The sequence below is a fragment of the Macrobrachium nipponense genome, chromosome 22 (assembly GCF_015104395.2).
Source record: "Macrobrachium nipponense isolate FS-2020 chromosome 22, ASM1510439v2, whole genome shotgun sequence".
NCBI lineage: Eukaryota > Metazoa > Arthropoda > Malacostraca > Decapoda > Palaemonidae > Macrobrachium > Macrobrachium nipponense.
The window spans coordinates 55,041,652-55,060,540 of NC_087213.1; the positions used below are offsets into that span (position 1 = coordinate 55,041,652).

Sequence of the window (18,889 nt, forward strand, 5' to 3'; positions counted from 1 at the left end):
TTTAACTGGGAATGCGAACCATCCTTCCGTAAGACTTTTTGTCAGTGGTGAGGGAAGGTTAGAAGAAGATTCCTTTTACCTTCTTTCTTGAGTGAATTTTTAGCTGCAAACCTTTGTGAACAGATTCGGGAGGGTTCTAGGGGGAAGTCAGCTTGCACACAGAGAGAGAGAGAGAGAGACCTTTGCGAACAGAGTCAGCAGACATATGAGTCAGGAGCTCCTTTCGAGATGATTCAGGCTGCAGAGAGAGAGAGAGAGAGAGAGAGAGAGAGTTATAGGAAAAGGTGATTAATTAATAATCATTAAGGAATGCAGGAAACGTCAGCAGAGAGCAGAGGGATAGATTCTGCTGCTTTTCCTTCAAACGTCCAGAGATCTGTCTTAAGATTTCACAACTGCATTAGGCAGACTGCTCCCACATTTTAGTTGTGGCCAAGGTAAAACTCCCAGCAAACTGAGGAGTATTAACTCTCTGCAGTTGCTGCAATAGCCTGCCTAGTGTCCAAGTTGATCAGCATACTCCTTAGCAGTTAGCACACCACCACCTCCTCCTCTGTGATGGTTTTGTAGGGTTGGATAGGTCTTTCCCCCCCCCCCTCTTTTTTTTTTTCATTTCTTTTCCTCTGGTGGGATGGTTGCAAACCATTTCCCCTGGATGGGTCGGGTGGACGGGCGGTTGCCAACTCCCTCCTCCTCCTCCTCCTCCTCCTTCTCCTCCTTATTCTTCTTCCTCTTCTGCATTACACGGTGGGGCCGCCAAGTTGACTTAATGAAGAAGGCCCCCAGTGGGTTGAATGGTCGAAAGAAAGAGGCCTCTGCTTTGGACTACGTATTATACTACTAGGTCCTCAGGCTCTGTGGTCTACGAAGGCTGAATCCGAATGGACCCCCACCACCACCACAGTTTTGGGGGATCTGTAGTCAACTCCTTCTTCTTGGACGATCTGGGGTGGGTGGGTCTGCTGCAGAAGCCTGCGTCCGGATGGCCTGCAGATGGCTTTGGTTGAGGCGAAGACGTGAACGCGTGGGTGGGGAGGGAGGGTGGGAGGCGGGGGGGGGGGAGGCCCTTTTTTGATCACAGGATGAAGGCCATTGCAGGAACATAAAAGTCGTCTGGGGTGGGATACTAGAAGGAGGTGTGTGTTGCGTGTGGGGGTGGGGGAGGGGGAACAGTAGGAAAGAGAAATTGTGTTGGGGGAAGGAGGGGAGAATTTAGGGGGGGTTGGAGGTGGTAGGGAATCTGGTCGTCCTCCCTTGATTGCACTGTTGCACGTGGATTATTGTAGCCTGAGTGCAGTTTTTTCTGGGATTTCCTATAATTTCCGTTTTTTTTATTGTCTTTGGTTAATGGCGTCTGACAAGGATGGATAAAGGTTCAGGGAGAACTCTCTCTCTCTCTCTCTCTCTCTCTCTCATCTTTCTCTCGTCTCTCCTCTCCTCTCATCATCTCCATCTCTCTCTCTCTCTGCATGGCAGGTGTCAAACCTTTTACCTACACATTTTCAGTAAACTAAAGTACCTAAGATTGCAAACGTTCACATTAAAGACCTGGCGACCTTGTTATCTCTCTCTCTCTCTCTCTCTCTCTCTCTCTCTCTCTCTCTCTCTCTGTACGGTCAACAGGAGATGCTGATAATACCTTCTGCTGCTGTGTCTCACCTCCATGACCTAACATCCGTAGGAGTCGGGAATTTCGTCCTTAGGGGAGATTTCACAACGTGGTGTATCTGTATCCTGACTTTATTTTGTAGGACGGTGGAGAGAAGAAGAAGACGAGGAGGAGGAGGAGGAGGAGGCGGACGGAGGAGGAGGAGGAGCGGAGGAGGAGGAGGATGGGAGGTAGGAGGAGTAGGAAGTTAGATTATGTTGCTTGTGTTATTCGTCACTTTCGTTTGTGTTCCATTTGAGAAGTTCTGTCGCCGGTGGAGGAGTCTGAAGTTGGCGAGATCTGCGTTTTGTACTTGAACCTCATTGGTGGGGATCTTTTTCGACAATCCTCTTGTTTTTATTCCCGTTCCTGAATGAACTGTGGACTTGATTTCTGGCCGTGGACACCAACGGATTTTATTCCCATTCCCAAATAAACTGGTGACTTGATTCCTGGCCGTGGACACCTCCGGTTATTATTCCAATTCCTGAATGAACTGGAGACTTGATTCCTGGCCCTGAAAACCTCTGGTGGTTATTCCCATTCCCGAATAAACTGGGGATTTATTCCTGACCCTGAAAACTATAAAAATTCTGGTTATTGCCATTCCTGAATGAACTGGGAACTTGATTCCTAGCCCTGAAAACCATGAAAACCTCTGGTTGTTATTCCCATTCCTGAATGAACCAGGCAGTATTCTTGACTTTGATTAACGCCGAGTAACGGAGGTCATTTTGAATTGTCATTCAGGTGACTTGTCATCCAACTTGGCATGCCACTAGAGAGAGGGTCTGGAAATTTGTTTCTCTCTCTCTCTCTCTCTCTCTCGTCAAGAGAAACGCTGTTGGGTTGTTAGAAACTTAAACCTTTGTCATTTTGTTTTGCAAGCCTGCATAACGTGTTTAGGCTCCCGACGTTCTTATGTATATGGTGATTGAACTGTCGACATAATACTTAGCTTATGTGGGCATGGAGATTCTGTAGACATTTTATATATATTTCTCAAAAAAAGAATAAGAATACATTGTTTCCGAACGTTTACTAAACCAATTCCTTTGTACTTGTGCGCGCGCGCGAAGTTATGACAGCTACCTACTAACCTTAGTTACGGTTGGGTTAGCGAATCGTAGGTCGTGTCTGCCTGACTGTCTGTCCGTCTGTGAGTTTCTCTTGATATCTGTCGACTACGAGAAGAAACCCCCTCCCCCTCCCCCTCCCCCGACTGTCTTCTGCGACAGCCTCCGGTGATAGATGTTTGACCTGTTTTGTATAAAGTTTATATCTATTTCCTTCGCGTATCCTCTTCGAATGAGGAAATATATTTAGTAATCAGACATATAAATGTAAACGATTTATTGTTTTAAGGGGAAGTTCGATGACCATACCTTTTGCGACGCCTGTGTGTATTTAAAGCACACAGCCAGGCAATCAGTCATCCTCCAGTTCTTCGACTCGTGCCTATTTCGTTGAAGGATATTGGGTTTGCTTTAAAGAGACTAGTATGAACCGTGAAGCTTCAAGTGGAGGAGAAGGGGACTCTCTCTCTCTCTCTCTCTCTCTCTCTCTCTCTCTCTCTCTCTCTCTCTCTCTGAGAGGAATTTGTCTCCCCACCATTGACTCTTAATGAAGGTCTTCGCCGAAGGTCTGTCGCAGCAGCAGCAGAGCTTGAAGAAGGCGGTTGAATTCACGGAGGTGGATGCGGATCGCAGTTTGATGGATGTGTCAGAAATTGCAGGTTGTCATGTTCTATGGGACTGATCTCTCTCTCTCTCTCTCTCTCTCTCTCTCTCTCTCTCTCTCTCTCTCTCATATACATTTGTATGTCCAGTGTAGCACGAAGGAACAGTATCCTTAAGTCCACTTGAGATTGAAGAAATAAACTACGAAAGTACTTGTTTCAAGTCCCCAGAGTCACTCAGCCTTCTACCGTGGATTTAAGTATATGTATGAAAATCATGTTATGGGTACGATATATATATATATATATATATAATATATATATATATATATATATAATTTTACCTATATATAATTAATTTTAACCTTTATAAAAAAACGATCTCGCCAGCTGTCACTTGAACTCTGTGTAGACATGAGTGAAGTGGACGTTGGCTTTGTATTTTTTAATATTAAAGGTAGCTCGTAAACTATTCATATATTTATTTATTTTGTTATTTATTTATTGACTATCAACTGCACGACGTTATTGTCCTTGAATATATATTTTTTATTTATTTTTTGACTTAACAAATGCACGACATCACTGTCCCTGCTACTGGACGAACACAGACGCTTTGTAGACATACTTTGTTTTTTTTAGGGAGGTCCATCCTGATAGGTAGACCTGCAGTGGAAGAAGTGTACTATGTCGAATTTCTGTCTATATTCTTCGGTGCAAATATCAAGCTTTGCGGGGTCTGTTAATTAAAGGGAGCTCGTATTATGTTGATTCAACTTTTATTTATATTTAATATATTTTCAAATTTATTTATTTACTTAGAAATGCGAAGTCAACACAAATCCACAACGTAACTGTTGTGTTGTTTGAAGGCACTGCAGTCGTGAGGACGTACATGGCAGGTTTATTTATGAATATAGCAAAGAAACGTTTGTGTTTGCGTACTGTATCTGTGTATGTGCCGTGTGCGTGTCCGGGCGTGGAGGAAAACATACGCTCGTCCGTTTTATATTTCTGAGAGTTTATTCACCCCTTCGTAAGTACAGGTGCTTTCTTTATTCATTAACTGCCCCCCCCCCCTCTCTCTCTCTCTCTCTCTCTCTCTCTCTCACGTCTCTCCTCTCTCTCTCTCTCTCGGCACTTCAGTGCTTTTCTCTCCCTCTTCCTCTCTCCCTTCTCCTTCTATCCCCCTCCCTCCCACCATCGTTAACAGCAGCAGCAGTATTAGCAGGTGGAGAATCAGGAACAGCAGAGCACAGCACGGCACAGCAGCAGCAGTAGCAGCAGAGCAGCAGCAGCACCCACGGTATTGATTATCGTCTTGTCCGGTTGTGTACCCCCTCTCTCTATAAAGCAGCCGTGTTCATCCTCTCTCTCTCTCTCTCTCTCTCTCTCTCTCTCTCTCTCTCTCTCTCTCTCTCTCTCCAGCTGTTGGTTGCTGTCTGTGGTCGTTTGTCGTTGGCTTGTGAGGGTCGTACTGAGACTTCTCTATCTCTCTCTTATTACACATATACATACATTGTATGTATGTATATGTGTACGTATGTATGTGTATACATTAGCACAAGACACCTACAGAGAGAGAGAGAGAGAGAGGGGCTAGCTAGCTCTTTAAAAGCAAAATCCTCTCTCTCTCTCTCTCTCTCTCTCTCTCTCTCTCTCTCTCTCTCTCTCTCTCTCTCTCTCTCTCTCTCTGTCTAATTCCTGGTGAAGTGGTTATGCTCCACCAGCCAGGTGTTGCTGCTGCCGCCGTATTTCCAGGAAGTAGTATTTTCAAATTCAAATTTCGTTCGTGTACAAATAATGAAATTAAAGTCTTTTCAAAAATTGGGCGTCATTGTTTTGACATAGCGCTAACACTTATATACGTGATGGTCGTTTAAGTTGAAGACGACACATTCTTTTTCGTTTTAGGCAGCTGCGACACTATATATGTTTGTCAGGTGGGAAGTTTGCTGTCAGAATTTTTGTCTGCTATCTTTTTTTAATGAGCAGATTAAGTTTGACGTATTAACGTTATTCGGTATGTTGCTTGTCTGAAGTATTTGGATGTTCATTTTGTACTGGCATTGTTTTGAATAATTTGGAAGATATTTTGTTTGTGATTTATAATATATAGTGTGTGTTTGTGTGTATTTGTAATATGTATGTATGTATATATATATATATATATATATATATATATATATATATATATATATATATATATATATATATTATTATATATATATATATATATATATATATATATATATATAAAGACTCATCCTAATAACCAATATACATTTAAAATTCATACTTAAACGAATCAGTCATCCTGCATTCTGGTCTCTTTCCCAGTTTTACAGTTGGGCACCCAATTCGAGAAAGGCTGTTTAGCTGGTGAAGAACTTTTGTAATTGTTAATTGTCATGATTATTATTTAAATTAATAATTTATAAATAGCGATAATTACCGTGTGTATCAGCGCCAATGCTTTGGGTACATAGCCCGCAAACACGAATGACTGACTGATTGATTGATTGATGGCTTTTTCTGTCGGTGATGACTTGTTCACGACGTTGGTTATATTTCTGGGGAATATACGAAACTAAATTCGCAAAGAGTTTGTTTTATGCCTGAGGAATATACAAAAATCGTCAAGGTTTTTTCTTTTTCTTTTGAGGAATATACAAAACTCATCAAGGTTTTTGTGCCTGAGAAATATACAAAACTCGTCAAAAGTCTTTCACATCTGTTCAAATATACAAAATTCGTGATAGGTTTGCTTTATGTCTGGGAATATACGAAAGAGTTTATTTCTTGTGAACATACAAAACTTGTAAGGTATTTGCTTTATTTCTGGGGAATCTACGAAAGTGTTTATTTCTTTGGAATATACGAAAGTGTTTATTCCTGGAGAATATACGAAAGTGTTTATTTCTTTGGAATATACGAAAGAGTGTTTATTTCTGAAGAATATACGAAAGTGTTTATTTCTGGAGAATATACAAAAGGGAGTTTATTTGTGGGGAATATACGAAAGTATGTTTATTTCTGGAGAATATACGAAAGGGTGTTTATTTCTGGGGAATATACGAAAGTATTTATGTTTGGGAAATATACGAAAGAGAGTGTATTTCTGGGGAATGTACGAAAGAGTATTTATGTCTGGGGAATATACGAAACTCGCAAAGATTATCTGAGTTTTGGCAATATACGAAACTCATAGTATGCTGTATTTCTGGGCCAATACACGCATTATATATATATATATATATATATATATATATATATATATATATATATATATATATATATATATATTATATATATATATATATATATTGGGTCTCTAATCCTTGTCCGAAGTGACGACATTGAACGTTGTTTATCCACCGTACCCAAGTCGTATTTCCCATATATATGTGTATTTTTTTTCGTGGGTCAGGAGGTCACCCGAGGTTAATTCATCAACGGCGACCTTGATCCATTGCCCAAGGACCCTCTTGTGTAAGTGAGGTCACGATTGGGTAATGCCAGGTAATGCTGGATTTCGTAGTGTGGTCTTGTTTGGCTAAACGTAGGATATATCGGTTGGGCATTTCGGATTATTTACTTTTCATGGTTGTTTATTGATTACTTTTTATTGACTTGCTTGTGCTCAAGGAAGAGTGTATAATATATATATATATATGTATATAATTTATATATATTTTATATTATATATTATATTATATATATATAATCAAGGAAATATTACATTTTTAAATCATATCTTTTCCACATGAAATGTGGACTGTGGATTTGTGTCTTGAGAAAATCTACGGGCGTTGAACATAGAACTTAGATTTCGTAGAATTTACCAGAATAAAACATAAATTTCACATGGATTGCCAAGAGCCAATAGTTTGATGTATATAAATATACATATTTACGCATGCAGACTGTTCAGTAAATCTTAGGTTGTAAAGATTGTCAACGTAGTACACGCTGATAAAATCTACGGGAATCACACACACATAAAGACACCTAAACTTTATTGCCACCAGTGAAAAAAATCTACTGGAATTACACACACATTTTAAGATGCCAACTCTAATTCGAGAAAACGCTACATACATTCCTCGAGCCAGCCGATGTTTTAATGAGCTGTTTTGTTTTATAATTCAGTAGTTTTATGTGGCACAGTTCACAGCTGTCAGTTTTGGTGCGTCTGAATGTGAAAGTATCTTTCTGATTGCGCGAGAGAGTTAGGCTTTGTATTTAATCGATTGAAATGATAGACTCGCACTTACAGTATATATTATTCATGCCGTATGTTCAAGCATCATGTTTCCTCCAGGTATGAGGAATATTTAGCTAGAATTAATTTCCCTTTGTGAAGTAAGCATCTTTGAAAGGGACATAGCTTTGTGGTTGATATCTGAATTCTATTTTTGGTTCCAATTTCATCACTGTTGAATAAAATATAGATCAGGAAAAATATTTGTAGATTTGGAGGGAAGGTCAACTCTTCGAAGTCAATAGAACTTACTCAGAAAAAAAGCTTCAGGGCGGACCATAGCCACAAGCTTTACAATTAATCATTAGACTGTATGAGTCTAATGATGACATCATTGTGTTCCCACCTCCTTCATTTGACGTCATGCTGGAAATATCTGGTGCACTTCAAAGCGTAATTTTGACTTTTCGTCTTTGTATTTAGTCTCAGTTTTGTCTTTGTATTTAGTCTCAGTTTTTAATACGTTTTAGTAAAGGACAAGTATTTAGCTTTAAAAAAAGTGAGACCAGCTTTCTATTATTAGATAGATATAAGAATATATGATGACGTCATGTCTATAATTGTTTAGAGGGAGACTAGAAAAATAATTGTAACACGATTGACTTTAAATTTATTTTAACATCCATATACTATAATTTATGCATCACATATGATTTTTCCAGAGATTACTTTGTGCGAGGTCCATTTGCAGACTTTTTCAGTGGGTGGGCTGTGGTCTGGGAGCCATGTACCTATATGTCCTTTTCACAAACCATGAAAAAATCATATCACATGAAATCACACTATCACACTTGCTAATGTTTACGTAAACTATAGTAGTATATGCTGACTTAATGCAGAATACGTATAAATATGTGAGTTTATGTACTGTATGGTTACTGTATACTATAGTAGTACTATATGTTGACTTAATGTAGATTATAAATATCTTAGTTTATGTACTGTATGGTTACTGTATCATTTGCATGAGGCTAGCAAATGAAAAAGAGTATGAAGAAGAGGATCTTTTCTCCTCCTAAAACAGAAGCTATTCAACTCAGGCAGCCTGACACTCATGCCAGTGTGAGGCCATTAGAATGTTCACCTTTATTGCTTGGTAGTAAATCAGCTACAGTTTCATTACATGGTTTCAAAAGTTGTGGTAATGTTGTGATTAGTTCAAAATGATTTATCTTGTATTGCAACTGAAAAGTAGAGGGGAAAAAAAAACCTAGGAAAACTTGTACCAATTTTGTTATGTAAATTAGGTTTGTTGCCTTTTTTTCTCATTTGTTTTACTGTGTTTAGCAAACAAAAAAACCAAGGTGGCATGGTTACCTTATTAATATGGAATTAAATTGCTGCTCTATGCTTGTTCAATCAATTATCTGACGGTAATCTATGGGTGGGTGTAAGTTAGATTTTGGTTGATTTTTATATTATAGGTGATGTAAACATCCTCTGCAGTACTTCTGCTATTACAGAACACCGCTTAGTCTGTCTCATTACCGAATACCTCATAGTCAGTCTCATTTGTATGTGTCTCATGAACAAGATTTCTTTAATTGTAAAGTTTTTTGTTTTCCATTTTTTAAAGGATACGTCATTTAGGGGACAGTAAACATTCCTGTGGAAAGAAGAAAAGCATTTTGTGCCACTGGTTCCTGTAAAAAAATAGTACAAAACATATTGTACACTTGGCAGAATAATAGATATTTGGATTGGAGAAACAAATGTCCCGTTATGTGTGGGAATCGAACAGATTCCTGAAAGCTCTCTGTAGAGGATTATTTTCAAATGATATACAAGTACCCATGCATAACTTTGTATTTGTTTCTACACTTCAAGACTGGTGCTACTGGAGTACTTTTTAATATTTGGATTGTTGTCACAGCTGACACAGTTCCCATTTCATTAATTTCCTCCTTTTCTTGCAGGCACGAAGGTTCACCGTATAAGACACCTATATCACCACCCATGGGTTCGAGGGCTGGTGCTGGCGGTTACCCAGCGTACCCGGCCGCTGGGGAAACTCACGTGGGCGGAGGCGGTGGTAGCCGATACATCCAGCAACCCTACATTTACCCACGGGAACCTCACTACATCAGACCAGCGGTAAGTGATTCGTTGCTAAATATTCAAGATTGACAGTTACCCAATAAGTGATTCCAGTTTATGCCCTCGTCTCCTCCTGCAAGGAATCAATTGTGGTTATGCAAGTGCCATCAGCTTCATCATGTATGACTCACCAGTTGTTCCTGAGCTTGTCCTCTCTCTGTGGGGGGGTGGGGGGAGGGTGTAATGCAATTAGTGCACCTCATTTGGTGTGCACTGTAGGCATTACTTTAGGTTCTTTGCAGCATCTCTTTGGCCCTTAGCTGCAACCCCTTTCATTCCTTTTACTGTACCTACTTTCATGTTTGCTTTCTTCCATATTACTTTCTGCACATTCCTAACAGTTTTTTCATAGTGCAGCTGCAAGGTTTTCTCCTGTTGCACAAGTGGATTGTGTACTTGTCTGTCGGTCTGATAGCCTGAGTTCGCTTCCCACTGCTGCCAGTGAGGAACCAGAGGAATTTATTTCTGGTGATTTGAAATTCATTTCTCGATGTAATGTGGTTCGGATCCCACAATTAGCTATGGGCCCTTTCGCTAAGTAACCAGTTGGTTCCTAGCCACGTAAATAAAAATCTAATCCTTCGTGCCAGCCCCAGATCTGTTAATCAGCTCAGTGGTTTGGTTAAACTAAAGGTATACGTACTTCACTTTATACCTTTAAAACCTTTTTACTGTCAATTTCTATTTCAGCACTGTGAATGACCTCATTAGATCCCAGCACCTTGCCTCTGGCCTAAATTCTGTATTCTGTTCTACCTTGTTATTAGCTTTTCTCAGCACTGTTTTCATTTGCAATGCAAAGTATTTTTGGGCATTGATTTTGACCTCCAAAAGATTGTATCCAGGTACACACCCAGTGGAGACTTGAGAACACATGATTTGCCAGAATTAAACATATAGAAAATTAAAGACAGCCTAAACTTTGTACATCCTAAAGTGTCTGAAAATGTGGGGAATGTCTTTAAAGCATAAAGCATATACATCTTGTTTTTGTTAGAAAGGCATTAGTGTGAAAACTATTTTGTTATAAAATATTGACAGAAAGAAGGTTTTGGCCATTGTCCCTCATTCAGACCATTGAGAAGTTCAATTTTCTGTTCATGGATTAAGCCATTTACTTTTTAGTATTATTCTGCTGACGTACTGGTCTTCATATAGGTCTTGTCTTGGCCTTCACACCAAAGTCCTCTATGTGTGTTGATGATTTGTTTGGATAATAACAGCCGTTTGAACCTTGGAAAGCAACCAAGTTGTATGCACCATGAACTGTAATGTTTGATAGGGTCATTCATTCACTTGCTGGAGAGCTATGTCCTACTATTATTTCCAGGGGTGTTACAGCTCTTGAAACTATTGGTGTCCATATGCTGTGATAGTTAATTTTAAACATCTAACTTACCTGGTAGCTATATATATATAGCTAACGTCCCAGACGTCAGCTATATATATATATAACTACCAGGTAAGTATGTTCAAAAATTTATTTTATGAAAATATAATTTTTAGAACATCAAATTTAGTCAATGACTACAAATTCCTCTTTCCATCTTTTACTCCAAAGTGATGATGTCTGTAGTTTTCTCTTCAAATAAACCACATGTTATCATAGTTTGAGCCATATTGTAGCTCTGTGAGTGAAATATCTGTATTTCGGACATAAATTTTTCATAATAGACTTCCATTTGGTGCCATTCCATGTCCTGTTACTTTTCTGGGTTCTATACAACTGCACAATACTTTCCATTCTTTCCTTATATGGTGAGGCAGCCATTTCCATTTTTTCTTATATACTTGAACAGGTCTTTCTCTCTGCAATTTCCAGCAAGTCTTAAAAGCTAGACCTACGCTGCCATTCACTGGAGACAGGAGAACATATTATTCATATCTTTCCAACAAACAGTTGCGTCAAAGCCAAACCCAAACCCCAAGGCACCACCATTAATGAAAGCCATGTACTGCAAACCAAACACTAAACTAGTATTGTATACTTTTAACATATTGATATTTCATTCTGTATAGTTAAACTTCCTCACTTTTTTCTCTGCTTTTTTTTTTAGTTTAAGAATGCTATCAGTGGAAAAAGAAGCCCACAAGGTTTCTGAGTTATACTCAGTAATTTTATGGGTTTCTTTTTCCATCTTCAGAAGAAAACTGTAAGAATTTTTAATTTGGTTTTAATGCTATCAGTGTTAAGAGACTGCCTCAGTAATATTAGGTGTAATATTAGGTGAAGCCATTCACTCACAGCTGGTATAGTGTGATTACTTTCTCTTTCTAATAAGAGTTAAAGCTTTAGTAGCTTCAGATTTCTTTTTTTTCCTTTCATCCCTTTTGCAATAAGATTAATTTTTTACTTGCTACAAAAACCTTTGGAAAATATGAACTGTTGTTGCTGTTTGCAATGACTACTATAACTGGAATTCGTCTTATGAATTAAGATGCGGGGCAGGTGTTTCTAACATTGAAGGAAGATCAGTTCCTCCTAATGAATTATGTATGATGTAAGCAAAGATAGATGTATACGAGTGCTAAAAAAGCAGTAAAAGAGATAAGATCTTATCAGTAGCTTTTGATATGATTACAGGCCAAAAAACAAGAGGTGGAATACAATAATTATCTGATGACGAGTCACCGAAAAGTGTCCTTAGATATGATTGAAAGTTACAACAGGTCTGCCCTTTTGATAGTTTAAATTGTTGCATCATGCCAGTCTAATTATGTGAATTTGTATCTCGGGTTTATTGTGTATTGTGTTACCAGAATGCTTAATTCATCCGTTATCAGAAGGCCCCTACATGTTTGTGATATGGGTTTGTTACAGATAACCACAGGCATTACTATTATGGTTTGGAAAGAAAGCTGTCTAGTGGTAACCACTGTTATGCATTGTCATCTTCGTGTTGTGTACAACAGTTGCCGCTTAGTATTTCTTTCAAAATTTGGTTAATGAGAGTTATATTTTTGAGTGGTATTAACAGATATTTTTAACCTTGAGATTTATTGACATAGTGTGCTTTCAGAAGCCTGAAGTGTGGCTACACAGTATAGTTATTGCACTGAGTTAATTGTTACATTAAAATTACTTGTCCTATTTGTTTCCACCTTTGTTTTACATTGTACAGTACAGTAAATGTTTGTGTGTATTTGTATGCACACACTGTCGTAATTTATTGACATACTGGTCTATAGTAGTGACCAAAGTTGGGTTATGTTACCCAAGTTATGTTGTGGTGCATTCAGTAAGAACTCAGACCTTTAATTTGCATTTATACATAGCTTAACCACTGTTGTTTCATCTTCAAAGCAGAAGTGTTTTATCATCTTTACAAGCATAGTGAATATCTGTAAACTTGATGCAGAAAATATTTAGCGATATTGCATTCCAGTCCAGTGATTCAACATTTAATCTTGGTTGTTTCTATGCATTGTGTAGTTAAGGGGATAAAGCTGGAAGAGGGTTAGTATGGTGTTTGAGTTTTCCAATTTTCATTCTCTTTAATGTCGCCACTGCTTCAGCTCTCCCCCCCCCCCCCCCCCCCCCCACACACACACAACACACACACACACACACACACACACACACACACACACACACACACACACACACACACAAGGAGCGCTATTGTGGAAGTTTTCTCAGCAAGTTTACAATTGGTCTGGTTTTGTGTGTCATTCCATCTCTATTTGTGTGGTGCTAAGTGGCTGTAAAAGTTCTATCCCATCATGTTGCCTGTGCCAAAAGTTTTACTCGATTTAATCATTTATTGAGTTAGATTTGTAGATAACTAAATGCATTTAAATAATAAAGTGATTCTCGTTTCTTTGCAGTCTGACCGTCCAGTGATGCTTCCACATGGGCCAAGAAGACCAACCATTTTGGGACCGTACGGGTAAGAAGGGCTCGCATATGTCTTGTATGGGAGAACAGGGCATCATCAGTCATTGAAAGACATAAGGTTTTTTGGTTAATAGGAGGACTGTTGTCTAAAAGGACAAAACAAAGACTTCGGTATTCCTCTATATTCCCTACCTTTGTAGTGCTTAACCTTTCTAGGATTTTAGGCTATCATTGTTCTAGGACAGAGGGAATGTTGGTATTTAAGGCTGTGCACTTAAAAAAAAAATGGTTGAAAACCCATATGCTCATATGTAGTACATGAAGGTCAGTTAAAGCTTTGATTTTTTTTCAAGCGAGAATAGTGTCTTGTTTAGCATAGAAAAATGGATGTTTAATTAAGAAAGTCTTACAATAGGCTAACGTTTATTTGCAAGTGGCTTTGGTATTAAATGTGTTGAATGGATTGTGTTTCAGCAAACAGAATCAGCAAAAGTAAATGTTTTGTTTTTATAATCCTTCTGGAATTATATTAGAAATGAAAAATACAGAGGAGGAGGAGAAGACTTGAAATTTAAAAGTTCAATTACAGTGATTTTTCTTTGGTTGATATTCAGTGTTTTGGCAGCTCTTATTTGTTAAGGTAGCCCTTTGCAATATAGCCTGGTTTTGGTAGATAATTTCATTCTGTAGAGTCCTTTCTAGCACTGCCATGCCTACATTTTGGAGACTGGCATACTTTCCAGACTTGTCAAGCTCCTCTGGATTGTACTCAGGATTAGCTGAGTATTTGTTGAATCCATTAGTAAAACATAGGCATCTAAAGTTGTATATTTGGCAGATTTTTTTTTATATCATATCAGCTTTTTGGAAAAGGGTTTGTGAACTGTGCTTGGTTTAAACTGCTAGTGTTGCGAGCTCAGTGTGGGTGCAGTGCAGGTCGAGGGAAGTTATTTAGGCTTGGCTGAAAACTACAAAAATGTGGGAGTTTATGAACCAGAATATTTTGTGCTCACAGGGAACAGGTTCCATTTGAGAGAGGGGGTGAATAAATAACCTATGTGCAGTAAAGGGATAACGTGTGTGTGGGAGAACTAACTTGATAAGTAGAATGTACTTTGCCTTTTTTCATATGAGAAAATGAACAATAGATTTAGACTTTGATAAGCTTACACTGCATTCAGCTTATGTGCTGTATCATAGCCTTGTGCATTCTTTTCAAGAGAAAAAACTAAACTCAAGGAAATTTAAGTTGTCAAATGATAGTTGGGTGTGGCCTTCAGCTCATACTCATGCAGTTTAAATTTGCAAGTTTTTCTTACTTGAACCTTGAAAAGTTTGCATGCATATCCTAGAGCAAGCATTGAGTGCGAAGTATTGCAGATTGCACACGATTCCTGAATCCCAGTGCTTGAGAGTCGGTTCAGTAACTTGAGTTAAATTTTGTAAGGGTTAAGTATTGGTGAGAATAGTATTGGCAATTTAAAATACAGTACCTAGTTTACACTGAGACGATTCTTGAACGGTGCAATAGGCCTAGTATCGCGCACAGTGCGTACCATTATGTTGATCCGTGTGTTGTGATTCTGATTAACAATGGATCGCAAGATCCATCCCGCTAACTGTACCACCCTCCCTCCGGCAGGCCATACGCGAGAGGTGGAGGGGCAGATATCTTATGGTATGTGATACATCGAAGAAAATAATAATAATGAACATTGATGAATAGATTTTGATATATTCCTTCATTCTTTTCCCCCTTTACCATAGCCATTTATCCCTTAGCATATTTGTTTTCATTATGGTTATTATTCTTATTATTATTAATTATTATTATTATTCTCTCATTTACATTGTGGTGATTGTTATATTCGTTTTATCTGTTCTCATTTGTTGCAGTTTATCAGAACTTGATTTTATATGCATATATACTATACGTAAATATATGCAGTATGTTATGAATGCTATAAATACTCCATATATATTTATGTATATATGTACGAATGATATATGCTATATATATATGCTGTTTGTGGCGCTTGAGAAGGCAGAGCAATGCATACTAAAGAAGTAGTTGGTTAGAATTGGAAGCAAAGAATCACAGACAACTGTACTTGCAAAAGATGTCAGTTTAGTTATATGAGGAGGGAAATGGAGAGATTAGATAAAGTTAAGGCCAGTAATTAAGGTAATAGTACCCATTTAATATGTGAACAATCAAAAGCAATGGTGATTAATTGACTGATGGGAATGACAAGCACAGGCAAGAAGTGTGGGGGGAGCCCATTAACAGCTCCCTTGCAAAGGAAGGAAAGTTAGAGTAAAATTCATATTTTGAAGTGCTGTTCTCTGCCTGAAACATAGCAAATATTTCTTGAAATTGACATCTTTGCTTTTGTTTCACTGGTATAACTAACACTCGCCTCATTATGTGCAGCTTGTTTCTTATGGCCATCTTCTATTCGAACATATTTTAAAAGCATTCTAGTTTGTATGCTTTCATTATTGCACATACTTTCATTATGGATTTCATTATCACTAGGGAAGTGTAGCCAAGAATTATTTAATAAAATATTGCAATTGCAACTATGTTGTGTCACAAGATGTTCATTACCTGTAGGAGTTGAACTATAATTAGTAGGACTTGAATGATGATGATTAATTTAAGCAGGCAGTATGGCTAAGAAGAGTCATTACCACAGAATGTTCATGATGAATTCTTCCAATTCTTAATTTGACATCTTATTATTATGTATTATAGATGGCTCTTGCTTTCCAGTGTGTTACATATTGATTATGTTTTGTGGTTTACTTTTTGTTTTTGTTTTATTCATTTCCTGTTTTTGATTTGTGTGGTCTGTTCATATTTCTTAAGCTGTCATTGTTTTTGGCTCTTGTGTATTGCATTGTGTATTTTCCTGTTTTGTCTGTTAGCTGTTTATATTCACTTGGTTATACTGTGTTAGCATTTAATTTACACTGGATGTTGTTATATCGTAAGTGAATAGATCATAAGTGCTAGAACTGTCACATCTATTATTCTTTTGAAAGTGTATTGGACAAAAATTCTTTTCGTTTTTGGGGGGAGAACACTTGGTATTTAATTCATGTAAAGTGAAAGTTTTTGTTTTTCCTTCTTTTTAATGAAAAAGAAGATTTTGTATTGCTCTTGATTAGTAAAATCTTTAGGCAGGAAATCAGCTTAAGTCTTTATAATATGATGTCAGTGAGCTGCTTTTGTTTTTTAAGAGATCCTGCATAATAAGTACATTGGTGCATAAAGCTTAGTGATTCCCTAATCAGAGTTGTTCTCCAGTTTATTTCTTTTGAGTTAGTTTGTTTTATACAAATGATTTGATTCTTTTTGGTGTTTGATAGAATTTGCTTTTTCTCTCAATATTCCACCAGTGCTTCCCTTGAGTTGTTCATCAGTTCCCTTTTCCTTTCTGGATGCTTTCCCCGCACTTGAACAGTGAATGTGTATTTGCAGTTACTCACAATAGCAAGTCCACCCTCTGTCACACACTGTCATATGTTGTCTTTGGAATATCATAGTACTGTACAGTACGAATATGTTTATTTTTTCATCACACTTCTAAGTTCATCTTTTGTACTCTGTTGTACAGTCTGTAATTTGGAGTTTCCTTTCTTCTTTTTGTGTTGTTCAGTATGATTTTCATTTTATTTTGAATGTTGTTACATAGAGTAATTTAGACACATGAGGTTCAAAGCTATGCTTAGGTAGTTGCCTCTTATTACAGGGAACTACAGGAATTGGTATTGTTTTGCAGCAACTATAGTTGTGCTGGAATCTTGGAAGGTGATGGCAAGGCTTCTTTGAGATGATAGTTTGAATAAAGTAGAACTGTGAAGATTTGATGAGGAAATTATGTTGTAGTGATTTGATGGATAGGAAAGGTCTTGATTTTGACAAGTTCTCCATCACCCCCAAGATGTCTGGCACTTCTATATTGTTTTTCACTTTTCCTACAGGACACGTCCGGGAAAGGCGGAGAAATTAGTCAGTTGCTGGAAAGCCTTGTGCATTGTTGTGACGGTGAAAGTGACCTATGTTTACCTTTTTCAGGCCGTATGCAGCCCATGGCCGTGCTGATATGATGCCTGTTGTGGCGGGTAACCCGTTAGCTGTAAATACCACCATGGACTCCAGTAAAAGGATAAAGCTCTCCCAACCTAGCAAGCAAGACAGTGCGCGAGTTCCCCTCGTCATCGATACCTCGGACAACAACCACAGCAGCCGGGTTAGTTAAGATGCTGAATAGGTGTCTGAGCTGTTTATGGAAGGAAATATATTTGTACTTAAAAACTAGAAATGGAATTAGTGTTCTAGTTTAACTTGGTATTTTAACTTGGTATTTTACTGACGTTGATGCTGAAGCATCAACATCTTCGTCTAAAAAATCATCTCTCCTGTACCCAGAAATTAATCCGATTTTTTCTAAGTACTGACTGGTATACTGAGCCTGCATGTTGGTAATCTGCAGATATGTGGTATAAGTTTTAAAAGAAGTAAGTTTGTAAAGTGCTCATTATACAGGAACATTTTTGAGTCTCTTCCTGATTGTTGTGATATATCTTTCAGGAGTCCACATACACCCCACAAGTAGAAGCCATCTCCCCAACGCTGCCGTCCGACCCTAGAGATGAATCCCCACTCCGGTCCACCAAAGATGATTTGTTAAAACGTATAGAACAAGTAGACAGAGAAATTGCGAAGGTATGGCTCCATTGATGTTCATAATTTGTACATATATTGTAGAATCAGTAGATTAATGTTTAATATTTATGAAAATGTAGATAATTTTAGAAATAATATTATCAGTAATGTTAGGAAAAGGTTAAATATATAGTTAAGTTATGCACTTGTAACAACAGACCCTAAAATCTTAAGGTGAAGGTCAGACAAAATCCTTATATTCTGTTGATATGTTAAATAAGTATTCTGCTTTCCTTTTGAGAGGCTTTTAACTCTTACCTTGTATTTCAGGCGGAATCGAGCATAGCTAAGCTTCGGAAAAAGGAAGGCGAACTAGAGCAAGCGGCACAAAAAGGTGACGGACCAACAGCAGTTGAAGAAGACACCAAAGAGCCAAAGCATCAGAGTATTGCCCAAATTATCTATGCAGAGAATAGGGTAAGAAGGGTTAATGTCTGTCAATTTCTAAAAGGATTTACTTTATTCTGTTGTCTGAGCTGTCTTACATTGTGACCTCCTCCCTTTAATCTCATCATCACAAGAGCTGCTGAAAATAAAATGACTTGATTGTGTTCCATGGCATTGTGGGATATTTTTTACAGTTTTTTAAAAACACAAAAATAATTGCCTGGAGCTAATTGTCCACACTG

General features: G+C 38.0%; 1 protein-coding gene across 3 annotated transcripts in view; it reads left to right on the forward strand.

The window, feature by feature from the left end:
• The window catches only part of LOC135198689 (uncharacterized), a 97,960-nt gene that overhangs the window by 38,742 nt on the left and 40,329 nt on the right, over positions 1-18,889 (forward strand). For all 3 annotated transcript variants that reach the window (XM_064226516.1, XM_064226518.1, XM_064226517.1), the window contains exons 2-7: positions 9,507-9,684; positions 13,516-13,577; positions 15,168-15,203; positions 17,610-17,784; positions 18,126-18,260; positions 18,531-18,677. In XM_064226516.1, coding sequence (XP_064082586.1) covers positions 9,507-9,684; positions 13,516-13,577; positions 15,168-15,203; positions 17,610-17,784; positions 18,126-18,260; positions 18,531-18,677 — 733 coding nt within the window. The remainder of the gene's footprint in view (positions 1-9,506; positions 9,685-13,515; positions 13,578-15,167; positions 15,204-17,609; positions 17,785-18,125; positions 18,261-18,530; positions 18,678-18,889) is intronic.